General features: G+C 47.7%; 2 protein-coding genes across 2 annotated transcripts in view; one reads left to right on the top strand and one right to left on the bottom strand.

Annotated features, from left to right (window-relative positions):
* The window catches only part of LOC140319808 (uncharacterized), a 481,384-nt gene that overhangs the window by 147,083 nt on the left and 306,665 nt on the right, over window positions 1–27,636 (top strand). The gene's annotated exons all lie outside the window — the stretch shown is intronic.
* The window catches only part of ttn.2 (titin, tandem duplicate 2), a 196,714-nt gene that overhangs the window by 121,260 nt on the left and 47,818 nt on the right, over window positions 1–27,636 (bottom strand). The window contains exons 43-75 of the mRNA XM_072397655.1: window positions 27,097–27,375; window positions 26,318–26,881; window positions 25,893–26,174; window positions 25,530–25,808; window positions 25,174–25,455; window positions 24,812–25,090; window positions 24,386–24,673; window positions 24,020–24,298; window positions 23,660–23,941; window positions 23,280–23,558; window positions 22,815–23,093; window positions 22,434–22,712; window positions 22,059–22,346; window positions 21,691–21,969; window positions 21,246–21,527; window positions 20,813–21,091; window positions 20,455–20,733; window positions 20,101–20,379; window positions 19,729–20,016; window positions 19,363–19,641; window positions 18,891–19,172; window positions 17,284–17,562; window positions 16,897–17,178; window positions 16,516–16,794; window positions 16,071–16,358; window positions 15,709–15,987; window positions 14,869–15,150; window positions 14,476–14,754; window positions 14,091–14,378; window positions 1,395–1,682; window positions 966–1,256; window positions 226–513; window positions 38–145 (exon numbers count right to left, since the gene is read on the bottom strand). Of these exons, the coding sequence (XP_072253756.1) occupies window positions 38–145; window positions 226–513; window positions 966–1,256; window positions 1,395–1,682; window positions 14,091–14,378; window positions 14,476–14,754; window positions 14,869–15,150; window positions 15,709–15,987; window positions 16,071–16,358; window positions 16,516–16,794; window positions 16,897–17,178; window positions 17,284–17,562; window positions 18,891–19,172; window positions 19,363–19,641; window positions 19,729–20,016; window positions 20,101–20,379; window positions 20,455–20,733; window positions 20,813–21,091; window positions 21,246–21,527; window positions 21,691–21,969; window positions 22,059–22,346; window positions 22,434–22,712; window positions 22,815–23,093; window positions 23,280–23,558; window positions 23,660–23,941; window positions 24,020–24,298; window positions 24,386–24,673; window positions 24,812–25,090; window positions 25,174–25,455; window positions 25,530–25,808; window positions 25,893–26,174; window positions 26,318–26,881; window positions 27,097–27,375 (9,417 nt within the window). The remainder of the gene's footprint in view (window positions 1–37; window positions 146–225; window positions 514–965; window positions 1,257–1,394; window positions 1,683–14,090; window positions 14,379–14,475; window positions 14,755–14,868; window positions 15,151–15,708; window positions 15,988–16,070; window positions 16,359–16,515; window positions 16,795–16,896; window positions 17,179–17,283; window positions 17,563–18,890; window positions 19,173–19,362; window positions 19,642–19,728; window positions 20,017–20,100; window positions 20,380–20,454; window positions 20,734–20,812; window positions 21,092–21,245; window positions 21,528–21,690; window positions 21,970–22,058; window positions 22,347–22,433; window positions 22,713–22,814; window positions 23,094–23,279; window positions 23,559–23,659; window positions 23,942–24,019; window positions 24,299–24,385; window positions 24,674–24,811; window positions 25,091–25,173; window positions 25,456–25,529; window positions 25,809–25,892; window positions 26,175–26,317; window positions 26,882–27,096; window positions 27,376–27,636) is intronic.

Raw genomic sequence — 27,636 nt, 5'->3', positions numbered from 1 at the left:
GCGTGCAGTCAAACCTGTGGTGGCGTCAGCCTCTTACTCTCTGTGACGTGCGCAGCTTTGGGCTCCTCGATGAAGAACAGATTGTCCAGCTTTTTGGTCGGAGTAGCTGCTGGAGCTTCAGCGGGTGGAGCTGCTCCTGGTTTCTCTGCAACAGAACAACACGGACCTCATGCCTCAGATCTGTGACACGTGCTGACCGACCACCGGCTGAGCTTCAGCCCTTACCTTTCACTGTGACTTTGGCCTTGCAGAACTCGCTGCCGGCGTCGTTGGTGGCCTTGCAGAGGTAATCGCCTGCGTCGTGCCTGGAGGTCGAGCTGATCTCCAAGCAGGCCATGCCGTCAGAGAAGCTGATCCTGGTGCTGCCGGCAGACGCCAGCTCCTTCCTGTCCTTCATCCACTGGATCTTCAGAGGAGGAGACCCACAGACGTGGCACCTGAGGCTCAGCTTCTCGCCTTCCTCCACGGTCACCGGTTTGAGCGGGACGTCAAACACGGGAGGCTTCTTAGACTCTGCAGGTCAGATGAAAGATCTCAGAAGGGGAATCAGTGCTGCGCTTCAATGGCTTTAAAGCTCCTAAAAAGCTCCTAAAAAGCTCCTAAAAGCTCCTAAAAAGCTCCTAAAAAGCTCCTAAAACTTGATTTCAACTGTTTCCTCTGAAGCTAACGCGTTTAAAAAAGATTTATCTAAGACAACAAACATGGACAACTCAGTCAGAGACTCATTCTGTTTCTATGCAGCAACATTTGTGGTGAAAAGTTCTGCAGCACAAAGAGGAGGCCAAAGGTTCCCCAGCTCGCTGGGAAAGAAATATCTGCATAAGAAAGCCTGAAGATTCCTCACAGATCACACATTTTAGCGTTCTAGCTGCAGGCTGAAACAGACAGAAGCTGTCTTCAGTAATTATCTGAGTTGTTCCCCAGACTCAGAGCTGATGTTGGCCATCTTTGCACATGAAACCCACCATAGATGCCCAGAGTGACGTCGCAGGAGACTTTTCCAGCTTCGTTGGAGGCCTGGCAGGAGTACCTGCCACTGTCGGTCACCTGGCTGCCCTTTATGCAGAGCACCGCCACGTTACTCTTAAAGCTGATGTCATATTTGTTGGAGCCGGAAATCTCTTTGCTGTCTTTGAACCAGCTGACTGAGATGGGCTGCGAGCCGCTGACCCGGCCCTCGAGTTTCACCAGTTTGCCCTCCGTGTCCTCGATGTGCTCGGAGGGCTTTTTGGTGAACACTGGAGGATTTTTACGCTCTGAAATCAAGAGGAGAGAGTCACAGTGAAGAGAAGAAGTGTGTTTTTCTACTTTTCTACAAAGAAACGCCCCCCAGGGGCTGCAGTGTGTTAGAGAAGAGGACCGGGAGGACATGAGTGTGGCCCGGGTTCAAATACCTTTGACAGTGATATCAGAGGAACAAGAGTCTTTCCCCATGTCATTAGAGGCATGGCAGAAGTATCTCCCCGTGTCGGCTTTATCTGCCTTCAGAATGGTCAGGTGGGGCGTGTTATCCACACAGCTCAGCTTATAGTTCCCCCCAGAGCGAATGTCTTTGTGGTCTTTGGACCATGTGACTTTAATGGGGGCAGAGCCGGTCATGTGACACTCCAGCTCGATGCTGTCACCCACCGTCACCTCCTGTGGTGACAGCTTCCTGTCAAAGACCGGCGGGTATCTGGGTTCTGCAGGCCGTGCAGGAGCAGGAGGAAGATAAGACAACAGGACAACTTTAGATGGACACATCCCAACAGTTTGGTCATCAAACAGCTGACAGAAGCTGCTCTGAGAGCAGTAAACGCACACGAGCTGTTCACAGCAGAGTTTCTCAACCTGGCAGAGGACATATGATGCTTTCTGTCTTATGAATGTGAAAACAGGGAAACTGCTCTCAGTAGAGTTAAACAGGGAAACTGCTCTCAGTAGAGTTAAACATGGAAACTGCTCTCAGTGGAGTTAAACAGGGAAACTGCTCTCAGTAGAGTTAAACATGGAGTTAAACATGGAAACTGCTCTCAGTGGAGTTAAACAGGGAAACTGCTCTCAGTGGAGTTAAACATGGAAACTGCTCTCAGTGGAGTTAAACAGGGAAACTGCTCTCAGTGGAGTTAAACATGGAGTTAAACAGGGAAACTGCTCTCAGTGGAGTTAAAAAGGGAAACTGCTCTCAGTGGAGTTAAACAGGGAAACTGCTCTCAGTGGAGTTAAACATGGAAACTGCTCTCAGTGGAGTTAAACATGGAAACTGCTCTCAGTAGAGTTAAACATGGAAACTGCTCTCAGTGGAGTTAAACAGGGAAACTGCTCTCAGTAGAGTTAAACATGGAAACTGCTCTCAGTGGAGTTAAACAGGGAAACTGCTCTCAGTAGAGTTAAACAGGGAAACTGTTCTCAGTGGAGTTAAACATGGAAACTGCTCTCAGTAGAGTTAAACAGGGAAACTGCTCTCAGTGGAGTTAAACATGGAAACTGCTCTCAGTGGAGTTAAACAGGGAAACTGCTCTCAGTGGAGTTAAACAGGGAAACTGCTCTCAGTGGAGTTAAACATGGAAACTGCTCTCAGTAGTGTTAAACAGGGAAACTGCTCTCAGTGGAGTTAAACAGGGAAACTGCTCTCAGTGGAGTTAAACAGGGAAACTGCTCTCAGTGGAGTTAAACATGGAGTTAAACATGGAAACTGTTCTCAGTGGAGTTAAACAGGGAAACTGCTCTCAGTAGAGTTAAACAGGGAAACTGCTCTCAGTGGAGTTAAACATGGAAACTGCTCTCAGTGGAGTTAAACATGGAAACTGCTCTCAGTAGAGTTAAACATGGAGTTAAACATGGAAACTGCTCTCAGTGGAGTTAAACATGGAAACTGCTCTCAGTAGAGTTAAACATGGAAACTGCTCTCAGTAGAGTTAAACATGGAAACTGCTCTCAGTAGAGTTAAACATGGAAACTGCTCTCAGTGGAGTTAAACATGGAAACTGCTCTCAGTAGAGTTAAACAGGGAAACTGCTCTCAGTGGAGTTAAACATGGAAACTGCTCTCAGTAGAGTTAAACAGGGAAACTGCTCTCAGTAGAGTTAAACATGGAAACTGCTCTCAGTAGAGTTAAACATGGAAACTGCTCTCAGTAGAGTTAAACATGGAAACTGCTCTCAGTGGAGTTAAACATGGAAACTGCTCTCAGTAGAGTTAAACAGGGAAACTGCTCTCAGTGGAGTTAAACATGGAAACTGCTCTCAGTAGAGTTAAACAGGGAAACTGCTCTCAGTAGAGTTAAACATGGAAACTGCTCTCAGTAGAGTTAAACATGGAAACTGCTCTCAGTGGAGTTAAACATGGAAACTGCTCTCAGTGGAGTTAAACATGGAAACTGCTCTCAGTGGAGTTAAACATGGAGTTAAACATGGAAACTGCTCTCAGTAGAGTTAAACAGGGAAACTGCTCTCAGTAGAGTTAAACAGGGAAACTGCTCTCAGTGGAGTTAAACATGGAAACTGTTCTCAGTGGAGTTAAACATGGAAACTGCTCTCAGTGGAGTTAAACATGGAGTTAAACATGGAAACTGCTCTCAGTGGAGTTAAACATGGAAACTGCTCTCAGTGGAGTTAAACAGGGAAACTGCTCTCAGTGGAGTTAAACATGGAAACTGCTCTCAGTGGAGTTAAACATGGAAACTGCTCTCAGTAGAGTTAAACAGGGAAACTGCTCTCAGTGGAGTTAAACATGGAAACTGCTCTCAGTGGAGTTAAACATGGAAACTGCTCTCAGTAGAGTTAAACAGGGAAACTGCTCTCAGTAGAGTTAAACAGGGAAACTGCTCTCAGTGGAGTTAAACATGGAAACTGCTCTCAGTGGAGTTAAACATGGAAACTGCTCTCAGTGGAGTTAAACATGGAAACTGCTCTCAGTGGAGTTAAACATGGAAACTGCTCTCAGTGGAGTTAAACATGGAAACTGCTCTCAGTAGAGTTAAACATGGAAACTGCTCTCAGAAGAGTTAAACAGGGAAACTGCTCTCAGTGGAGTTAAACATGGAAACTGCTCTCAGTGGAGTTAAACATGGAAACTGCTCTCAGTGGAGTTAAACATGGAAACTGCTCTCAGTGGAGTTAAACATGGAAACTGCTCTCAGTGGAGTTAAACATGGAAACTGCTCTCAGTAGAGTTAAACAGGGAAACTGCTCTCAGTGGAGTTAAACATGGAAACTGTTCTCAGTGGAGTTAAACATGGAAACTGCTCTCAGTAGAGTTAAACAGGGAAACTGCTCTCAGTGGAGTTAAACATGGAAACTGTTCTCAGTGGAGTTAAACATGGAAACTGCTCTCAGTGGAGTTAAACATGGAAACTGCTCTCAGTAGAGTTAAACAGGGAAACTGCTCTCAGTGGAGTTAAACATGGAAACTGCTCTCAGTAGAGTTAAACAGGGAAACTGTTCTCAGTGGAGTTAAACATGGAAACTGCTCTCAGTAGAGTTAAACAGGGAAACTGCTCTCAGTGGAGTTAAACATGGAAACTGTTCTCAGTGGAGTTAAACATGGAAACTGCTCTCAGTGGAGTTAAACAGGGAAACTGCTCTCAGTGGAGTTAAACATGGAAACTGCTCTCAGTGGAGTTAAACAGGGAAACTGCTCTCAGTGGAGTTAAACATGGAAACTGCTCTCAGTGGAGTTAAACATGGAAACTGCTCTCAGTAGAGTTAAACAGGGAAACTGCTCTCAGTGGAGTTAAACATGGAAACTGCTCTCAGTGGAGTTAAACATGGAAACTGCTCTCAGTGGAGTTAAACATGGAAACTGCTCTCAGTGGAGTTAAACATGGAAACTGCTCTCAGTGGAGTTAAACAGGGAAACTGCTCTCAGTGGAGTTAAACAGGGAAACTGCTCTCAGTGGAGTTAAACATGGAAACTGCTCTCAGTAGAGTTAAACAGGGAAACTGCTCTCAGTGGAGTTAAAAAGGGAAACTGCTCTCAGTGGAGTTAAACATGGAAACTGCTCTCAGTGGAGTTAAACAGGGAAACTGCTCTCAGTGGAGTTAAACAGGGAAACTGCTCTCAGTGGAGTTAAACATGGAAACTGCTCTCAGTAGAGTTAAACAGGGAAACTGCTCTCAGTGGAGTTAAACAGGGAAACTGCTCTCAGTGGAGTTAAACAGGGAAGCTGCTCTCAGTGGAGTTAAACAGGGAAACTGCTCTCAGTGGAGTTAAACAGGGAAACTGCTCTCAGTGGAGTTAAACATGGAAACTGCTCTCAGTGGAGTTAAACATGGAGTTAAACATGGAAACTGTTCTCAGTGGAGTTAAACAGGGAAACTGCTCTCAGTAGAGTTAAACAGGGAAACTGCTCTCAGTGGACTTAAACATGGAAACTGCTCTCAGTGGAGTTAAACATGGAAACTGCTCTCAGTAGAGTTAAACATGGAGTTAAACATGGAAACTGCTCTCAGTAGAGTTAAACAGGGAAACTGCTCTCAGTAGAGTTAAACAGGGAAACTGCTCTCAGTAGAGTTAAACATGGAAACTGCTCTCAGTAGAGTTAAACATGGAAACTGCTCTCAGTGGAGTTAAACATGGAAACTGCTCTCAGTGGAGTTAAACATGGAGTTAAACATGGAAACTGCTCTCAGTAGAGTTAAACAGGGAAACTGCTCTCAGTAGAGTTAAACAGGGAAACTGCTCTCAGTAGAGTTAAACATGGAAACTGCTCTCAGTAGAGTTAAACATGGAAACTGCTCTCAGTGGAGTTAAACATGGAAACTGCTCTCAGTGGAGTTAAACATGGAGTTAAACATGGAAACTGCTCTCAGTAGAGTTAAACAGGGAAACTGCTCTCAGTGGAGTTAAACATGGAGTTAAACATGGAAACTGCTCTCAGTAGAGTTAAACATGGAAACTGCTCTCAGTGGAGTTAAACATGGAAACTGTTCTCAGTGGAGTTAAACATGGAAACTGCTCTCAGTGGAGTTAAACATGGAGTTAAACATGGAAACTGCTCTCAGTGGAGTTAAACATGGAAACTGCTCTCAGTGGAGTTAAACAGGGAAACTGCTCTCAGTGGATTTAAACAGGGAAACTGCTCTCAGTAGAGTTAAACAGGGAAACTGCTCTCAGTAGAGTTAAACATGGAGTTAAACATGGAAACTGCTCTCAGTGGAGTTAAACATGGAAACTGCTCTCAGTGGAGTTAAACATGGAAACTGCTCTCAGTGGAGTTAAACATGGAAACTGCTCTCAGTGGAGTTAAACATGGAAACTGCTCTCAGTGGAGTTAAACATGGAAACTGCTCTCAGTAGAGTTAAACAGGGAAACTGCTCTCAGTGGAGTTAAACATGGAAACTGTTCTCAGTGGAGTTAAACATGGAAACTGCTCTCAGTAGAGTTAAACAGGGAAACTGCTCTCAGTGGAGTTAAACATGGAAACTGTTCTCAGTGGAGTTAAACATGGAAACTGCTCTCAGTGGAGTTAAACATGGAAACTGCTCTCAGTGGAGTTAAACAGGGAAACTGCTCTCAGTGGAGTTAAACATGGAAACTGCTCTCAGTAGAGTTAAACAGGGAAACTGTTCTCAGTGGAGTTAAACATGGAAACTGCTCTCAGTAGAGTTAAACAGGGAAACTGCTCTCAGTGGAGTTAAACATGGAAACTGTTCTCAGTGGAGTTAAACATGGAAACTGCTCTCAGTGGAGTTAAACATGGAAACTGCTCTCAGTAGAGTTAAACAGGGAAACTGCTCTCAGTGGAGTTAAACATGGAAACTGCTCTCAGTAGAGTTAAACAGGGAAACTGTTCTCAGTGGAGTTAAACATGGAAACTGCTCTCAGTAGAGTTAAACAGGGAAACTGCTCTCAGTGGAGTTAAACATGGAAACTGTTCTCAGTGGAGTTAAACATGGAAACTGCTCTCAGTGGAGTTAAACACGGAAACTGCTCTCAGTAGAGTTAAACAGGGAAACTGCTCTCAGTGGAGTTAAACATGGAAACTGCTCTCAGTGGAGTTAAACATGGAAACTGCTCTCAGTGGAGTTAAACAGGGAAACTGCTCTCAGTAGAGTTAAACAGGGAAACTGCTCTCAGTGGAGTTAAACATGGAAACTGTTCTCAGTGGAGTTAAACATGGAAACTGCTCTCAGTAGAGTTAAACATGGAAACTGCTCTCAGTGGAGTTAAACAGGGAAACTGCTCTCAGTGGAGTTAAACATGGAAACTGCTCTCAGTAGAGTTAAACAGGGAAACTGTTCTCAGTGGAGTTAAACATGGAAACTGCTCTCAGTAGAGTTAAACAGGGAAACTGCTCTCAGTGGAGTTAAACATGGAAACTGTTCTCAGTGGAGTTAAACATGGAAACTGCTCTCAGTGGAGTTAAACATGGAAACTGCTCTCAGTAGAGTTAAACAGGGAAACTGCTCTCAGTGGAGTTAAACATGGAAACTGCTCTCAGTAGAGTTAAACAGGGAAACTGTTCTCAGTGGAGTTAAACATGGAAACTGCTCTCAGTAGAGTTAAACAGGGAAACTGCTCTCAGTGGAGTTAAACATGGAAACTGTTCTCAGTGGAGTTAAACATGGAAACTGCTCTCAGTGGAGTTAAACACGGAAACTGCTCTCAGTAGAGTTAAACAGGGAAACTGCTCTCAGTGGAGTTAAACATGGAAACTGCTCTCAGTGGAGTTAAACACGGAAACTGCTCTCAGTGGAGTTAAACAGGGAAACTGCTCTCAGTGGAGTTAAACATGGAAACTGCTCTCAGTGGAGTTAAACAGGGAAACTGCTCTCAGTGGAGTTAAAAAGGGAAACTGCTCTCAGTGGAGTTAAACATGCAAACTGCTCTCAGTAGAGTTAAACATGGAAACTGCTCTCAGTGGAGTTAAAAAGGGAAACTGCTCTCAGTGGAGTTAAACATGGAGTTAAACAGGGAAACTGCTCTCAGTAGAGTTAAACAGGGAAACTGCTCTCAGTAGAGTTAAACATGGAGTTAAACAGGGAAACTGCTCTCAGTAGAGTTAAACAGGGAAACTGCTCTCAGTAGAGTTAAACAGGGAAACTGCTCTCAGTAGAGTTAAACAGGGAAACTGCTCTCAGAGGAGTTAAACATGGAAACTGCTCTCAGTAGAGTTAAACAGGGAAACTGCTCTCAGTGGAGTTAAACATAGAAACTGCTCTCAGTGGAGTTAAACATGGAAACTGCTCTCAGTAGAGTTAAACAGGGAAACTGCTCTCAGTAGAGTTAAACATGGAGTTAAACAGGGAAACTGCTCTCAGTGGAGTTAAACAGGGAAACTGCTCTCAGTAGAGTTAAACAGGGAAACTGCTCTCAGTAGAGTTAAACAGGGAAACTGCTCTCAGAGGAGTTAAACATGGAAACTGCTCTCAGTAAAGTTAAACAGGGAAACTGCTCTCAGTGGAGTTAAACATAGAAACTGCTCTCAGTGGAGTTAAACATGGAAACTGCTCTCAGTAGAGTTAAACAGGGAAACTGCTCTCAGTGGAGTTAAACAGGGAAACTGCTCTCAGTGGAGTTAAACATGGAAACTGCTCTCAGTGGAGTTAAACAGGGAAACTGCTCTCAGTAGAGTTAAACATGGAAACTGCTCTCAGTGGAGTTAAACATGGAGTTAAACAGGGAAACTGCTCTCAGTAGAGTTAAACAGGGAAACTGCTCTCAGTGGAGTTAAAAAGGGAAACTGCTCTCAGTGGAGTTAAACATGGAAACTGTTCTCAGTGGAGTTAAACAGGGAAACTGCTCTCAGTAGAGTTAAACAGGGAAACTGCTCTCAGTGGAGTTAAACATGGAAACTGCTCTCAGTGGAGTTAAACATGGAAACTGCTCTCAGTAGAGTTAAACATGGAGTTAAACATGGAAACTGCTCTCAGTAGAGTTAAACAGGGAAACTGCTCTCAGTAGAGTTAAACAGGGAAACTGCTCTCAGTAGAGTTAAACATGGAAACTGCTCTCAGTAGAGTTAAACATGGAAACTGCTCTCAGTGGAGTTAAACATGGAAACTGCTCTCAGTGGAGTTAAACATGGAGTTAAACATGGAAACTGCTCTCAGTAGAGTTAAACAGGGAAACTGCTCTCAGTAGAGTTAAACAGGGAAACTGCTCTCAGTAGAGTTAAACATGGAAACTGCTCTCAGTAGAGTTAAACATGGAAACTGCTCTCAGTGGAGTTAAACATGGAAACTGCTCTCAGTGGAGTTAAACATGGAGTTAAACATGGAAACTGCTCTCAGTAGAGTTAAACAGGGAAACTGCTCTCAGTGGAGTTAAACATGGAGTTAAACATGGAAACTGCTCTCAGTAGAGTTAAACATGGAAACTGCTCTCAGTGGAGTTAAACATGGAAACTGTTCTCAGTGGAGTTAAACATGGAAACTGCTCTCAGTGGAGTTAAACATGGAGTTAAACATGGAAACTGCTCTCAGTGGAGTTAAACATGGAAACTGCTCTCAGTGGAGTTAAACAGGGAAACTGCTCTCAGTGGATTTAAACAGGGAAACTGCTCTCAGTAGAGTTAAACAGGGAAACTGCTCTCAGTAGAGTTAAACATGGAGTTAAACATGGAAACTGCTCTCAGTGGAGTTAAACATGGAAACTGCTCTCAGTGGAGTTAAACATGGAAACTGCTCTCAGTGGAGTTAAACATGGAAACTGCTCTCAGTGGAGTTAAACATGGAAACTGCTCTCAGTGGAGTTAAACATGGAAACTGCTCTCAGTAGAGTTAAACAGGGAAACTGCTCTCAGTGGAGTTAAACATGGAAACTGTTCTCAGTGGAGTTAAACATGGAAACTGCTCTCAGTAGAGTTAAACAGGGAAACTGCTCTCAGTGGAGTTAAACATGGAAACTGTTCTCAGTGGAGTTAAACATGGAAACTGCTCTCAGTGGAGTTAAACATGGAAACTGCTCTCAGTGGAGTTAAACAGGGAAACTGCTCTCAGTGGAGTTAAACATGGAAACTGCTCTCAGTAGAGTTAAACAGGGAAACTGTTCTCAGTGGAGTTAAACATGGAAACTGCTCTCAGTAGAGTTAAACAGGGAAACTGCTCTCAGTGGAGTTAAACATGGAAACTGTTCTCAGTGGAGTTAAACATGGAAACTGCTCTCAGTGGAGTTAAACATGGAAACTGCTCTCAGTAGAGTTAAACAGGGAAACTGCTCTCAGTGGAGTTAAACATGGAAACTGCTCTCAGTAGAGTTAAACAGGGAAACTGTTCTCAGTGGAGTTAAACATGGAAACTGCTCTCAGTAGAGTTAAACAGGGAAACTGCTCTCAGTGGAGTTAAACATGGAAACTGTTCTCAGTGGAGTTAAACATGGAAACTGCTCTCAGTGGAGTTAAACACGGAAACTGCTCTCAGTAGAGTTAAACAGGGAAACTGCTCTCAGTGGAGTTAAACATGGAAACTGCTCTCAGTGGAGTTAAACATGGAAACTGCTCTCAGTGGAGTTAAACAGGGAAACTGCTCTCAGTAGAGTTAAACAGGGAAACTGCTCTCAGTGGAGTTAAACATGGAAACTGTTCTCAGTGGAGTTAAACATGGAAACTGCTCTCAGTAGAGTTAAACATGGAAACTGCTCTCAGTGGAGTTAAACAGGGAAACTGCTCTCAGTGGAGTTAAACATGGAAACTGCTCTCAGTAGAGTTAAACAGGGAAACTGTTCTCAGTGGAGTTAAACATGGAAACTGCTCTCAGTAGAGTTAAACAGGGAAACTGCTCTCAGTGGAGTTAAACATGGAAACTGTTCTCAGTGGAGTTAAACATGGAAACTGCTCTCAGTGGAGTTAAACATGGAAACTGCTCTCAGTAGAGTTAAACAGGGAAACTGCTCTCAGTGGAGTTAAACATGGAAACTGCTCTCAGTAGAGTTAAACAGGGAAACTGTTCTCAGTGGAGTTAAACATGGAAACTGCTCTCAGTAGAGTTAAACAGGGAAACTGCTCTCAGTGGAGTTAAACATGGAAACTGTTCTCAGTGGAGTTAAACATGGAAACTGCTCTCAGTGGAGTTAAACACGGAAACTGCTCTCAGTAGAGTTAAACAGGGAAACTGCTCTCAGTGGAGTTAAACATGGAAACTGCTCTCAGTGGAGTTAAACACGGAAACTGCTCTCAGTGGAGTTAAACAGGGAAACTGCTCTCAGTGGAGTTAAACATGGAAACTGCTCTCAGTGGAGTTAAACAGGGAAACTGCTCTCAGTGGAGTTAAAAAGGGAAACTGCTCTCAGTGGAGTTAAACATGCAAACTGCTCTCAGTAGAGTTAAACATGGAAACTGCTCTCAGTGGAGTTAAAAAGGGAAACTGCTCTCAGTGGAGTTAAACATGGAGTTAAACAGGGAAACTGCTCTCAGTAGAGTTAAACAGGGAAACTGCTCTCAGTAGAGTTAAACATGGAGTTAAACAGGGAAACTGCTCTCAGTAGAGTTAAACAGGGAAACTGCTCTCAGTAGAGTTAAACAGGGAAACTGCTCTCAGTAGAGTTAAACAGGGAAACTGCTCTCAGAGGAGTTAAACATGGAAACTGCTCTCAGTAGAGTTAAACAGGGAAACTGCTCTCAGTGGAGTTAAACATAGAAACTGCTCTCAGTGGAGTTAAACATGGAAACTGCTCTCAGTAGAGTTAAACAGGGAAACTGCTCTCAGTAGAGTTAAACATGGAGTTAAACAGGGAAACTGCTCTCAGTGGAGTTAAACAGGGAAACTGCTCTCAGTAGAGTTAAACAGGGAAACTGCTCTCAGTAGAGTTAAACAGGGAAACTGCTCTCAGAGGAGTTAAACATGGAAACTGCTCTCAGTAAAGTTAAACAGGGAAACTGCTCTCAGTGGAGTTAAACATAGAAACTGCTCTCAGTGGAGTTAAACATGGAAACTGCTCTCAGTAGAGTTAAACAGGGAAACTGCTCTCAGTGGAGTTAAACAGGGAAACTGCTCTCAGTGGAGTTAAACATGGAAACTGCTCTCAGTGGAGTTAAACAGGGAAACTGCTCTCAGTAGAGTTAAACATGGAAACTGCTCTCAGTGGAGTTAAACATGGAGTTAAACAGGGAAACTGCTCTCAGTAGAGTTAAACAGGGAAACTGCTCTCAGTAGAGTTAAACATGGAGTTAAACAGGGAAACTGCTCTCAGTAGAGTTAAACAGGGAAACTGCTCTCAGTGGAGTTAAACAGGGAAACTGCTCTCAGTAGAGTTAAACAGGGAAACTGCTCTCAGTGGAGTTAAACAGGGAAACTGCTCTCAGTAGAGTTAAACATGGAAACTGCTCTCAGTAGAGTTAAACATGGAAACTGCTCTCAGTGGAGTTAAACAGGGAAACTGCTCTCAGTAGAGTTAAACATGGAAACTGCTCTCAGTAGAGTTAAACAGGGAAACTGCTCTCAGTGGAGTTAAACAGGGAAACTGCTCTCAGTGGAGTTAAACAGGGAAACTGCTCTCAGTAGAGTTAAACATGGAAACTGCTCTCAGTAGAGTTAAACATGGAAACTGCTCTCAGTGGAGTTAAACAGGGAAACTGCTCTCAGTAGAGTTAAACATGGAAACTGCTCTCAGTAGAGTTAAACATGGAAACTGCTCTCAGTGGAGTTAAACAGGGAAACTGCTCTCAGTGGAGTTAAACAGGGAAACTGCTCTCAGTGGAGTTAAACATGGAAACTGCTCTCAGTGGAGTTAAACAGGGAAACTGCTCTCAGTGGAGTTAAACAGGGAAACTGCTCTCAGTGGAGTTAAACAGGGAAACTGCTCTCAGTGGAGTTAAACATGGAAACTGCTCTCAGTGGAGTTAAACAGGGAAACTGCTCTCAGTGGAGTTAAACAGGGAAACTGCTCTCAGTGGAGTTAAACAGGGAAACTGCTCTCAGTAGAGTTAAACACATGCAGCAGGAGGCCGTCGCACTGAAGCCGGAGACTGGCCCGACCAATGAGCAGCAGGCGCTGCTGACGTCTCGTTTCACCTGTGACTGTCTCAGCTGGGCGTTAACAGGAAGAAGCAGCAAGACTAAATCAATAAAAGTCTAAAGAAATAAGAGCCTAAAGAATCCCGTTTAAACCAGACACCGATTAGATTTCTCTGAAGCACAGCTGTAAAGTCATCTTTTTCCTTTTCTGGCTGTTATGAAATGGATTTTCACTGTAACTGATCATTTCTGACCACCAAGGAGAAGTAAAATGCAGCTGTAAACACCCAGTTAATAAAAACTGAGCTCAAATATCCATTTATTATGATAAAATGGGAGCACTTTGTGATGAAAGTGCATAATGTGTCCCTAAAATAAAAACACAGCAACAACATCACTGATGAAGAGGTGTTTAACTTATTTTATACTTCATTTAGCTGCAGGCTGCAGTAACAGGGGTCAACAGAAGGGGGCAGCAGCGTGCGGCACAATCTGCTGCTGCTGCTTAGAGAAGAAGAAGTTAACCAATCCAGTTAGCTTCAGCCGGCTGGTGAGCAGAGAGGTGGGCAGCTTGGTTAGTTAGCAGAAATATGTAGGTGAATGCCTCAGGGATATAAACTCTGCTGAGTGCTCCACTGCCTTAATTTTGGCCCTTTTACTGCACCGTAGTTTGCCTGCTGTCTCAGAAAGATAATCAGTCCTGCAGCTCATGAGTATCTAACAGCGATTGAATCGGGCTTCACTGGACTTTGCAGCTGATACTTGAGGACATTTCACCCAAGAGGTTTCCTCAGTAATTCAACTCAAGCGTTCCTGGTAACATCGGATCAGCTTCGTGCTCCTCGAGTCTGGCTGTGTTGGAGAGGTCTGGGCTTTCTGAATAAAGAGGGGCTCATCAAGAGTTGTACAAGACTTCCTGTTAAAGTGTCTGACCTGAGCGGCTGCACAAAGAGTCTAAAAGATCGTGCAAAGTTCTGCCTGTAGATCCAAACAGTAAAAATACAATGAAAGCAGCATGATATGTCCCCTGTAAAGCTATTAAAAGGTTTATGTTGGTTCTACAGCCTCAGAGCTGCGAGCTCATGCTGTGATGTTCGTGACCGATGACGGAAAGGTTGAGAAACTCTGCCTCAGAGTCTCAGACTAAACAGAAGAATCTTTCTTTGCCTGAAATCAGAAGCATGAAGTTAGCATTTGAAGCCAAAGCCACAGACCTTGCAGGGTGAGCTTGGCTCTGCAGGAGGCTGAGCCCACGCTGTTGGTGGCCACGCAGGTGTACTCCCCAGAATGCCTCATCTCGCCACGGCTGATCTGCAGCACGGCCGTGTTGTCATCGTACAGCATGGAGAACTCGCCTCTCTGCGCCAGAGGCTCGCCGTCTTTCAGCCACGACACCTCGATGGGTGAGGAGCCGGCGACGCGGCACTCGAACCGCACCGGCTGACCCTGAGTCTCCTGAAGGCTGGTGATCTTCTTGGGGAAGGACGGTGGCGTTTTGGCCTCTGGACGAGACAAAGTTACAGATTTGTTACTAACATGATCGCCTGTGTTTGAAATTCACCTTTTTTATTTCCAAATAAAGCTTGAACCAGGGGTTACCGAGCACATGGAGCCTGCAGGTGGAGGAGGCGGAGCCAATGGTGTTCTCCGCCCTGCAGGTGTACTCTCCGATGTCAGCTTTGGTGGCTTTGCTGAGCTTCAGACAGGCCACGCCCTTCAGGTACTCGAGCTTGCAGGTGGGGCCGGACCTGACTTTACCGTCGGCCTTGAACCAGGACACCTTGATCTCAGGTGTTCCCGCCACCTGACACTTCAGACACACGGCGTCTCCCGCCGTCACCTCCATGGGCTCCAGCGCCTCAACAAAGTACGGCGGCTCTGTAGGCGCAGAGAAAAGGTGACAGTGAGGACCTCTGCTGGTCAGAGGGGGGACGGCGGCGGGTTGTTCAGATATCTTTAGTTACAGCTGACAGGAAGGTTCTGCTCACTGACCCAGAATGGACACGGCTGCCTCACACGAGTCCTTCCCGGCATCGTTGGACACCTGGCAGCAGTACGTCCCTGCAGCCTCCTTGTCGTCGGTGCTGAGGCACTCCAGGAGGCAGGAGCTCTCTGTTGTGGTGATGTTGTACTTGTACGAAGCAAAGATCTGCTGGCCGTCTTTGTACCAGTTTACGGCGATCTTTGGAGTTCCCGTGTAGGAGCACTCCAGAGTTAAAGGTTTGCCTTTCTCAACCGACACGTCCTTCAGCTTCTTAGAGAAGGCTGCTGGCTCTGGGAGACACACAACCATGTTTAGTTTACAACAAAGAAAAGACAAATGAAACGTAAATGATGTTAGCTACAAAGAGCTTAATGGAGCGGCTCCATCTACTTGAATGCTCCTGCAAAGGCTTCTGTCCCAACTGGGTCCCTCCGTTGGTCCCAGGATTGTCGTCTAGCAGCTCCTACACCACGCCTAAGACAATCCAAACTCTGTTCATGTGTCGTCCCACGATGGTGGAATGACCTACCGAGCGCTACCAGAACAGGGGCGTCCCTGTCTATCTTCAAGAAGCTCCTGAAAACCCAGCTCTTCAGAGAGCATCTCCTATCCCAGCACTTACCTTGTACTTCCCTCCCCCCTCTATCTCTGCACTTTATCTTTCTGCACTTCCTTCTATGCCTGCACCCTATCTCTACTCTGTCCCCTCTGACAGAGTCGGACTCCTGGGTTCCTTCTATGTAGTTTATTGTTAGCTTTATAAAGCTGTTATATCTTCATTTGTAAGTCGCTTTGGATAAAAGCGTCTGATAAATACAGAAACAGAAATGATGAACAGCATCACTGACCTTTGATGGTGAGATTCACCGGGAAGCTTTCCTTTCCTGCATCATTAATGATCTGACAGGTGTACTCTCCGGCGTGGGACCGGTCCACGTTGTAAAGCTCCAAGGTAACTTGGTTGTCCTTCAGGGAGAAGTCGCAGCCCTGTCCCTTCAGGATCTCCTTGGTTCCTCTGAACCACTTCACTTTCAGCGGCACACTGCCTTTCACAATGGCTGAGAAAGTGGCGTTAGAGCCGGGCGTGGCCTCCATCGGCTGTGGCGGCACCACGAAAGATGGAGGTTCTGGGTGGAGACAGACAGATTTAGATCAGGAGCTGAACTCAGAGTGGCTGCTACCTTCCTTAGTAACACGATGAGACGCTGACCTTTGACCACCAGGCTGGCCGTGGTTTCGCTGGACCCCGCCTTGTTGACAGCTTTACATTTGTACTCTCCAGAGTCGGGCAGCTTCAGCGTGGGCAGTCTGAGGCTGCAGCTGTTGTCGCTGAAGGAAACCTCGCAGTTGGGCCCACTCTGGATCTCCTGCCCATCGTGGTACCATGAAATGGTAAAAGGCGGCGAGCCCGACACTTTACACTCCATCTCTGCAGCCTCTCCGATCACCATGTTGCAGTCCTGCAGCTTCCTCGTGAACGTTGGAGGAACAGTCTTATCTGTTCAGGAGGGAATGAGCAGTTAGCAGCGCCTCGGTGCTGTTTTGGGACAGAAGGAAAGCTTCTAACCTCAAAGCTAAACATTTAAAACTTCTGTCCACTGACAGTAAATCTCATGCATCCGTTTCCCAGCTTCAGGCCCCAGGAAGACACCAACCTAGAACAGTGAGATTAATTTTACTCAGGTCCTTCCCGACTTCGTTCATAACCTCGAATGTGTACTCTCCAGAGTCCATTTTCTCAGTGGAGAGCACATTCAGGCTGGAAATCATTCGGGAAAAGGAGATCTTGTACTTCCTCCCAGAGGCCAACTCCACGCCGTCTTTGAACCACTTGGGTACGAGCTCTGGGGTTCCACACACTTTGACCTCCAGGGCTGCCATGTCGCCCGCCGCCACGCTCAGAGCGTCGGGCTTATCTACGATCTTTGCTGGTTCTAGAATCAACAGAGAAGGAGCAGAGCATGCTTTTACTGTAACCTGCAGGGGAAAGGGGGGACGAAACTGAAAGAGAAAGAGAGAATTATATGATTACAAACCTAGAACAGTCAAGTTAGCGAAACACTCCACACTCCCAGCATCGTTTCTGAGCTGGCAGGTGTATTTGCCTGCCGTGGTTGCATCAGCCTTAAAGACTTTAAGTGCGACCTGGTTGTTCTCAAAGGTGATTTTCCTGTTGTCACCGTCCCTGAGAATGTGATCCGTGTCTTGAACCCAGGACACAGTAATGGGTTCAGAGCCTTTAACAGTGGCCATAAGGGTCACCTCCTCTCCCAGTATCACTGTCATGTTTGACAGTTTCTTCACAAACGACGGCGGCTCTGAAGAGAGGAGAAAAACAGCGCAAAAGGGAAAGTCAGCAGGGTGACAAAGTCATCTAAAGATCTATTACTTTTTTATTTGAGACTATCGCAAAGTCTACTGACCTCTGAGTTTAACCGATGTGTGGCAGGTGTCGCTTCCTACACTGTTCGACACTTTGCACTCATATTCGCCGGCGTCCGCGGACTCTATCCCAATGACATGCAGCGTGGCTGAGCTGCCCTCGCTCACCATCTTAAACTTCCTGCTCTCCATCAGAGGTTTCCTGTCTTTGAACCAGGTGACCTGGAACGGAGCCGTACCGCTCATCTCGCAGTACAAGCTCACGTCCTTCCCCTTCAGCCCTTCGACAGGCTGAGCTACTTTGACAAATGATGGGGGGTCTACAAAAAGATCAGGAAACTGTTAAAGAGGCATAAACGGCGAAATGTATCCATGTCTGAGTCTTAAAGCTGACATCCGTAACAGCAGAGCAAAGAGGAGTTTAGGAAGGACCGAGTCCATAAATGTCATTGAGATTTTAGGCAGATTTTATGTGCATTTTGTCCACATCAATGACTCGTGGGATGTTAAAAAGTTTAGAGTTAGCTTTGGAAAGTTATTGATTAAAGTTTTTGCAACATCAGCTGCATTTTATTAGTGTGAATTGGACGGATGACGGAAAAGTTAAAAGACAGATCCTGGGAGCACGGTTAGAGGGTCAGAAATGTCATTATTGATTTATTATTAATGGTTTGGAATGTGCAGAGTTTGTAAGTTCAGTTAAACTGTTAGGGGCGTAAATACGTCCGATCTGCACTTAAGATGTGTCTGAGCTGCAACTAAGATGGTGGGACAGAGCTGCAGCACCAGGTGTTGTTAGGGGGAAGGAGTTCATTGGATGGTGGGACAGAGCTGCAGCACCAGGTGTTGTTAGGGGGAAGGAGTTCATTGGATGATGGGACAGAGCTGCAGCACCAGGTGTTGTTAGGGGGGAGGAGTTCATTGGATGGTGGGACAGAGCTGCAGCACCAGGTGTTGTTAGGAGGAAGGAGTTCATTGGATGATGGGACAGAGCTGCAGCACCAGGTGTTGTTAGGAGGAAGGAGTTCATTGGATGATGGGATAGAGCTGCAGCACCAGGTGTTGTTAGGGGGAAGGAGTTCATTGGATGGTGGGACAGAGCTGCAGCACCAGGTGTTGTTAGGGGGAAGGAGTTCATTGGATGGTGGGACAGAGCTGCAGCACCAGGTGTTGTTAGGGGGAAGGAGCTCATTGGATCTGAGTTATGCAGCTAAGATGTTCAGTGGAGGTGGATTTTTTCTGTGAAATGAGTGAAAGGATTTTAGGGATTCTTGTGGAAAGTCTTTAGGGGGAAAAGTCTTAGGAGCTGTTAGAAGTTTGTTGGAGCTACAGTTAAGATGGGGGGATTTTTAGGAAGAGGGGTGGAAACTACAGGGAGCACAGGGGAGTTATGGGGTGAGATGTGAAAACATCAGGGAGGGATGTTAGAAGTGCGTCTGGAAATGGAAGAACAGAGCCAGAGCTTCGTGTTCCGGTGAGGTGCCGTGGACGGCTGTATCCAGGTGCTAATTAAGCTTTACTTTCACCATGAGCTGCTCTGACAGCAGCACAAACAGACTCTGACTGTTACGGAGAGCAGCTTTAAGCAGCAGCAGCACACTGTCACACCATGAATAATCAGTGATATGTGGGCGTCAGAGAGGCTGACCTTTAACAGAAAGCGTGGAGCTGCAGCTCACACTGCCAGCATCATTCTGAGCTTCACAGGTGTAAACGCCATCATCATCAAAGCTGGAGGCCAGCAGCTCCAGGACTGCTACTGACTCAGTAAATGATGTCCTGCAGTTGCCCCCGTCAGAGACCTTGGTGTCGTGTTTGTACCAGGTCGTTTTCAGGGGGGCTGTACCACTCACTTTGCACTCCAGGCGGAGTGATTCACCCCGCTTCACAAACTTAGAGGCGGGGAGTTTCAGCACAAACTCAGGTGGTTCTGGAAAGCCAAAACACAGACACATTATCAGCTGGAAGCACAGACTGAAAGAGACGGTGAGCAGATGAGGAGTTAGCAGCAGGTGCAACGCCACAAACAGCTTCTGCAAAGCTGCAAAAATGTCTGCTTCAGCCAGCGATGATGAATGAATAAAGCCATGAAAGAGGTGATTTAGAAAAGGGAATCCAACCTTTGACCGCCAGCTCTGCACTACAGCGCACGGAGCCAGCAGCGTTGCTGACTTGACACGAGTAAAGTCCACTCTGAGGAACGGCCACCGAGTAAAGCTCTAAGAAGCAGGACGTCTCGTCCAGCCCTGTGAAGCACGCCGGCCCGGTCATGAGCTCCGTTTCATCCTTGAACCATTTGACCGTGAAGGGCGGCGTGCCTTTGAAGGTGCTTTTAAAGCGCACCGTGGCGTTGGGCAGAGCCGCCTGTGACTCAGGCGGCAGCACAAAGCTGGGAGGTTCTGAAGACAACAAGACGAACCAGGTTAAAGAGGAACTCACCTTTGCTTCAACATCACATGAGCAGTAAAGCCGAGGAGCAGCCTGACCTGTGACCATGAGGGCGCCGCTGCTTTCACAGCTTCCTGCTGCGTTGCTCAGCCTGCAGCTGTAGCGTCCTGCATCGCTTCTCTCAAGCTGTTCCAGCTCCACGGACACAGAGTTGTCCTGCTGAAGGAGCTTGTGTTTGACACCACTACAGATTCTGCTCCCGTCTTTCTGCCACTCCACAGAGATGGGGAGGGAGCCGGAGATTTTACAACATATCTGAACAAAGGAGCCCAGAATCTCCTGCATGTCTACCAGAGGTTTGATGAAGCTGGGAGGAATTGTTTGTTCTGGGACCAAAAGAACAGTAAGACAGTGATTAGAGGCAGCGGACCCCAGGCTCTGCAGCACAGCTGGATGTTTGTCTCACCAACCTAAGACGACCACTCTGACGCTGCAGCTGCAGCTGCTGATGTGGTTCTCCACCTCAAACACATACTCTCCTTCGTCTGCCTTCTGAGCCGCCTGAATCCTCAGGCTGCTGACGCTGTTCTCAAACAGCAGCTTGTGCTGCCTGATGGACTGAAGCTCCCTGCCGTCCTTCATCCACCTCACTCTGAGCTCAGGGGAGCCTCGGACCTTACAGTCCAGGCTGACTGGATCTCCCACCGTCACCTTTATCAGCTCAGGCTTCTCTGTGATCTCAGGAGGTTCTACAACGCAGAGTCAGACATTCATGAAGCCTCTAACCATCTGAACCCTGAAGCATCTGGTTAAGCACAGGTTACCTTGCACCGTGAGGGTGGCGAAGCACTTATCCTGCCCGGCCTCGTTCATCACCTGGCAGGTGTATCTGCCGCCGTGAGCCGCCTCACAAGCAGGAATCCTGAGAGTCGCCACGTTGTTTTCAAATGTTCTCTCAATCTTTGGATCCTCTAAGATCCAGCTCTCATCTTTCTGCCACTGCACAGAGAGCGTGGGCGAGCCCACCACGGCACACTGAAACTCCGCCTTTTTACCCAGAACAGTGACGCTGTTCTCGGTTCTCCTGCTAAAAGCTGGCGGCTCTATTGAAAAGGTAAAGTTAAATGATGAGTTTTCAGCTGAAAGGTAAAAATGTGGCTTTGTAAGTCTGACTGGACCAACCTTTGAGGCTCAGTGTGGTCTTACAGGTGCAGCTTCCCACCTCATTAGCCACCGTGCACTGATATTCCCCCACATCTACGCCCTCACACCTGTGCACCTCCAGGCCCACGGTGCCGTTCACCTGGGTGAAGCCGTGTTTAGCACTGGGCTTGAGCTCCTTTCCATCTTTGTGCCACGTTATCTCAAACGGACTGGTCCCGGCAACCTGACACTGAAAGCAGCTGCTGGAGCCCTTTACGGCATCAGCTGGAGCCAGTTCTTTAATAAATGATGGTGGTTCTGAGGCGAGAGGAGACAAAACTTTGTAAAACTGAAGCTGCTAAAGGTCCACAGCACCTTTCTGGAAATAAACCTCACAGTTTAGGAAGCAAACACTGAAATCTTCAGACGTCAGCTCCTGCACAGCAGCCCGTCGGCCTGCAGCACGACTGACCTTTGACCCTGAGCTCCATGCTGCAGCTCTCGCTGCCCGCCTCATTGCGAGCCTCGCAGTAGTACAGGCCGCCGTCTTTGGCCTCAGCGCCGCAGACTTCCAGGGTGGCCACAGAGTTCAGAAATGCCAGCTTGTAGCGGTCGCTGGCGCTGATCTCAGAGCCCTCCTTGAACCAGTAGATGTCTATCTCAGGTGTGCCGGTCACCTGGCACTCAAACACTTTACTCTGAGCGGGACGCACCACGGACACACGGGCCGGGGTCCGTGTGAACTTAGGAGGCTCTAAGAGATCAGAGAAAGCGCCACGTGAACCATCAGAATCTTTGCTAGTCAGTTTGTCGTCGAATTTTAGGATAATCCGAGATTTTGTGTTAGTGCCTCATCAGAAAGTTAGGAAATCAAGTTAAAAAGTGCATTAAGAGCAGATTATACATCAAATAACGACCTTTGACAAAGAGCGCTGCCTGGCAGGCAGCAGAGCCCACGTGGTTCTGGATCTCACAGACATATTCTCCAGAATCGGTGCTTTTAGCAAAGAAGAGCTCCAGTGAGCTGGACGTGTTGTCTTTGATCACAGAGCAGTCAGCACTGGATAAGAGTTCCTTCCTGTTTTTAAACCATTTGATGGTCAGTGGTGGAGTACCAGAGATCAGCACGTTAAACTGGACCTTTGAGCCGGGCAAAACATTCAAGGACTCAGGCTTTTCAAGAATGCACGGCGGTTCTGGAAAACAGGAAACAAACCACTGCTTTAGGGAAGTGGAGCTTTGATTAGACCCACCCACCTGCTGTTGGACAGAACTGGGTCCAAACCTTTAACGAACAGGATCCCGGAGCACTGCACCGTCCCTGCCGTGTTCTTAGCCATGCAGGTGTAGCTGCCGCCGTCTTTACTGTTAAGATCAGAGATCTCCAGAAGAGCAACGTTCTCAAAGAATGTGCATTTGTGTTTGTCATCAGCCTGGATCTCCTTTTCATCTTTGTACCACTGAATGGTTATCGGCAGGGAGCCGCAAACAAGACACTCCAGGTGAGCAAAAGAGCCTTTAATACCTTCTATCTGTCTCAGTTTCCTCGTAAAGGAGGGAGGAATTATTTGATCTGATGTGGATAAAGAAAAGCAGCAGTTAGTAGCGACGATCACAAATCAAACATCTATGAATTCTGCTGTGAACATTCAGAACTGACCCAGAACGGTGAGGGTGGCCTCACAAGAACTCTGGCCGACATCATTAGAAACCTCAAAGCTGTATTCGCCACTGTCACTCCTCTCACTTTTGACTATTTTGAGCACAGACCTGCTGTCTGAGCTCTGTACTTTGTGTCTGTGGCCCGAGGTCAGCTCCGTGCCAGCCTTCAGCCAGCGGGCCTTCAGGGGTTTTGTGCCTGAGAACCGGGCCTCCAGCGTGGCCGGGTCCCCCTGAGTCACGCTGATGGACTTTGCCTCTTCTGTGACCTTCGCTGGTTCTGGGACGTCAAATAAAAGAGTCAGCGAGAAGCTCAAAGCTGCTACACCAACAGCGCAGTGATTCACATGCTGAGTAAAGAACAAGGCTAACTGTGACCGACCTTTGACCGTCAGCACAGCGGAGCAGCTCTGGCTGCCGGCCTGGTTCTGGGCCTGGCAGGAGTACTTGCCCCCGTGTGCGCTCTGTAAGCTGCTGATGCGCAGCACAGCCGTCCTGTTCTCATGTGTAAAGTGAATGTTTTCAGCCTCCCGCAGCTCGTGGTTGTCTTTCAGCCAGGTCACGCTCATGGGCTCGGAGCCCCTCAGCGTGCACTGCAGAGACACGTCGCTGCCCACCAGCGAGCTGCCGTTCTCTAGCTTTTGCACAAATGACGGCGGTTCTACAAGGAAAGCATGTTTGTGAAGGTTATGCATGAACATTTCAGTCTTTCTGCACATTTAAAATCAGTCAAACATTTCAAACCATCAGCGGCTCTCGATGAACTCTACAAACCAAACTGTCCAAAAACAGCTTCAAACGCAGGTTTTCTGAGAGTCAGAGAAGCAACTGCAGCATCTAAACCAACCTTTGAGAGTTACTTGACATTCACAGGAAGCTGTGCCCACTTCGTTCTCTACGGTGCACTGGTACAGGCCGGCGTCTCCAGCCTCCACAGCCTGAACCTGCAGCACCAGCAGGCCCTCCTTCACTGTGATCCTGTGCCTTTTGTCGTTCCTAATCACCTTTGAATTTTTGTAAAAGGACACAGTAAAGGGGGCAGAGCCAGAGACCTGGCCCTCCATCATCATCTCTGAACCTTTCACCACATCTTTGGGCTCCAAACTACGCACAAACAGCGGCGGTTCTAGAAGACAGCAGTGAGGGTGACAGTGAGCAGAACGCCAGTTTTTACTCTAAACAGCTTCACGGCTCATTGAGAAACGTAAAGAAACAGCTGTAGCCAACCTTTGACTGTGACCGTGCTGCTGCAGCGGTCGCTTCCAGCCTCGCTGGACGCCACACACACATAATCTCCACTGTCCCCCACTGAGCAGGCCTCTATGTCCACAGCTGCCTCTGAGTCAGAGCAGCTGAGAGCGTATTTAGCCCCGGACCTGATCTCCATCTCGTCCTTGAACCATTTGAACGTGATGACGGGGCTGCCCGTCACTTTGCACTCCAGCCGGGTGGAGGCGCCGCTGGTGACCAGCTTGGTCGCGTCGAGCTTCCTCACAAACACGGGAGGCTCTGAGAGAAGAGGTTAACATTCAGTAAAGAGGTGTTAGGCTGACATTGGTGTTCATGCAGCTGCAGAGGCTCAGGCACCTTTCACAGACAGGAGCGCGGTGCAGTCCACCCGCCCCGCATCGTTGGACACCTGGCAGGTGTACTGAGAGGAGTCGCTGGGCTTCACAGAGTGAAGCTCCAGACAGCTGGAGGAGGCGTCTTTCTTTATGAAATAAATGCCCCCCGTTACGATCTCTGCCTGCTCCCTGAACCACTGCACAGCCAGCGGAGCTGTGCCAGTGAAGCCCGCCCTGAGGGACACCGTGGCCCCCGGCACCACCTCCTGGTTGTCTGGTTTCACTGTGAACACCGGCGGCTCTGGAGGCCAGCAACAAAATAAACATTCATTTCAAGTCAGCATGAAACCCTTCAAGAAAAAGACAGAAAGAGGCAAACTGCGGTGACCTTTGACGTAGAGCGTGCCGCTGGTCTCTTTAAAGCCGGCTGAGTTGGTGGCTCTGCATTTGTACACTCCAGAGTCGAGCTTCTCCAGCCCAGAGATCCTCAGACAGGCAGAGCTGTCTTTGAACTCAGGCTGGAATTTGTCTCCAGACTTAAGTTCCTGGTCGTCTTTGAACCAGGCGACGGTCATGGGCTGCGACCCGGACACCTTACAGTCCAAGGACACGCCATGACCGATGTTGGCGTCCACTCTTTTCAGGGACTTGGTGAACGTTGGAGGCATCATCCGATCTGTTTGTTGAGGAGAAACAGTTTTCATGGTGAAACCACTGGACTAGCGGAGCAGATCACACGTGCACACACATGTAAACGTGTGTGCACGTGTGTGCACGTGATGTACAAACACAGCAGCAGCAACCTGGAGCTGACCTAACACCGTGACTGAGCACGTGCACTGGTCCTTCCCAACTTTGTTGGACACCTCCATCTTGTACTCTGAGGTGTCTCCTCGCTCGGCTGTGAGGATCTTCATGGTGGCCACGTTGTCCTTCAGACTCATCTTATATTTACGGCCGCTGATCATCTCCTTCCCGTCTTTGAACCACTTCACTTTGAGCTCTGGGCTTCCAGAGATCGTGCACTCCAGCGTGGCTGAGTCCCCTGCGGTCACACTAATGGACTCTGCAGGTTCTGAGACTCTGGCGGGTTCTGGTGTAAGACAGATCCAGCAGTTATTAGGAGGAAGAAGGCACAGAGGTCCACAGTTAGTCACACATGCTCAAACCTCTGACCTTGCACCGTCAGCGTGGCTTCACATTTCTGATGCCCCGCCTCGTTCTCGGCGAGGCACGAGTACTTGCCGCCGTGGCTGATGTTCACCGCCGTTATGGACAAGCTTGCAACATTATTCTCAAACAGCATCTGGATATTGGGATCCCCGTCTCTCAGTATCTCTGAGTCTTTCGTCCATTTCACGGTGACGGGGGCCGAACCTTTAATGGTTCCCTGCAGTTTTACTGTGTTTCCCAGCACTGCTGTTATACTCTCGACTCTCTTTGAGAAAGTGGGCGGCTCTACAGAAACACATCACAGGTTAAAAGGCTACTCTGAATCAAACCTCAGCTGTTCTCACCGCAGCTGTACTGACCTTTCAGTTTGGCCGAGGCCTTAGTGCTGACTTTCCCCACATCGTTGGAAATGACACACTGATAATCTCCCACATCTGCACTTTCGAAGGTCTGGATCTCCAGCCTCGACAGTGAATCCTGGCAGATTATTTTATACTTCTGATCGCCTGAGATGGCTTTCTTATTCTTTAACCAGCTGATTTCAAACGGAGCCGTTCCTGCGATCTCACACTCCAGCTGAGCGGCTGCTCCCTTCACTGCCTCCACTGTCTGCAGATCTTTTTTAACCGACGGGGGTTCTGGGTGTCAAAAGATTAAAGTGCATGCAGTGAATACCAGAGCTTTCCTGATCCGAACCGAGTGCGAAGTGAGACAGAACAAACCTTTCACAGCTACGAGCGTGCTGCAGCTCTCGCTGCCGGCGTTATTGGACACCTCACAGGTGTAGGTGCCGCTATCTGTGACCAGCAGGTTCAGTATCTCCACAGCAGACACTCCACTTTTAAAAGAAAGTTTATATTTGTCTCCATCACTAAGTTCTCTCTCATTCCAGAACCAGTGGATGTGAAGCTCGGGTGATCCCTTAACGGTGCACTGTAAGCGTGCAGCGGCACCCTGCTTCCACATGATCTTAGGCTCCATTTTCTTGACAAAGCTGGGCGGCTCTGAAAGAGTGTTCAGTTCACAAACAGCAGAAAAAGTGACCGAAAGAAGAGAAACAAAAGGCAAGAGGACAACACAGTTAGCAGCGGCGTGCAGTGATAAACCACCAGCTCAGTTAACGCAGAGTTCACCTTGAAGACCTTACCTTGAACTGCGACCACAGCCTCACAGGAGCAGCTTCCAGCCTCATTTGTGGCTGTGCACACATACTTCCCAGAGTCCTTCAGCTTGGACTTAGGGATCTCAAGAACAGCCACCTTGTCCTCAAAGGACATTTTACAATCCATGCTCTGGTGGACTTTCCTGCCATCCCTGGTCCAGGTGACGGTCACACCAGTATCCTCGTCCAGCTGGCACTCCAGCCTCAGCTGCTCACTGACAGCCGCTGACAGCGGCTCAAAGCCTTTAACGAAGCTGGGCTGTTTGATAACCTTCAGCTCTGTGGTAAAAGTAGCCGTGCCGACACCGTTGGAGGCCTTGCACAGATACACTCCCTGATCAGCCAGCACTAGACTCCTAATGTGAAGAGAATACTTGTTCTTTTCACACCTCATGTCATAGTTCCCTCCAGAGGAGATGGATATGTTGTCCTTGTGCCAGACAACCTCCATGGGAGAAGATCCAGTGACGGAGCACTGGAACACGGCTTGTTTGCCCACATATAAGGTCATTGGCTCTGGTTTTGATACAAATACAGGTGGGTACATCTCTATGGAGAGCAGGTAGAACATACACAGCGTTTTAATCAGTGGGAGAACACACCAACAGCACAAATGAACTAAACTGGGAGAGGGATGTGGGAGTAAACATCAAACACGGCGCGCTTTCTGGCAAACCGTTCTGCATAAACACAGTGGATATAATTCTCTCTCTCTCTGTCCGACACACACAGTGCTCCATCAAAGCGTCCCGCTGGGGTCTTACCGGTGACGATGAGCTTGGCGGCGCAGCTGTCTGAACCGTGCTGGTTCGAAGCCTTGCAGCTGTACTCGCCGCTGTCCGCCTTCACCGGGTTCAGGATCTCCAGAGAGGAGCCGGAGCGCTGGCTGAGGATTCGGTACTTGTCACTCTGTCTGATCTCAGTGCCAGATTTGTACCACTTGAAGGTCACATTTGGAGCGTCCTCGATCTCACATTCGAACTTTGCGTGTTCGCCGACGTTCACCTCCAGATTGGTGATTTTCCTCCTAAAAACAGGCGGGACTGAGGCCCACAGAAAGTAAAACAGACATTAGTTATGACATCCACAGACGCTCTGTGAGTAAAAACAGTGACGGATCAGGAGAAGAAATGGTTGAATGTACAGCAATGACTGAAGGCAAGTCAGGAGTGACTGTGGAGGAGAAAAGGAGCGAGAACGTTAGCCCCATGGGTTCACAGAAAGCCCTGATTCTCATGGGGCTAGAGTTCCAGCTGAAAGGAGGAGAAACAGGCTGTGGAAATGAAGTGATGCCAGGTTGAAGC

The sequence above is a fragment of the Leuresthes tenuis genome, unplaced genomic scaffold (genome assembly GCF_036924035.1).
Source record: "Leuresthes tenuis unplaced genomic scaffold, fLeuTen1.0.hap1 SCAF_12, whole genome shotgun sequence".
Taxonomy (NCBI): Eukaryota; Metazoa; Chordata; class Actinopteri; order Atheriniformes; family Atherinopsidae; genus Leuresthes; species Leuresthes tenuis.
The sequence above is the reverse complement of the archived record's forward strand: the minus strand, read 5'-3'. Positions and strand labels throughout refer to the sequence as shown.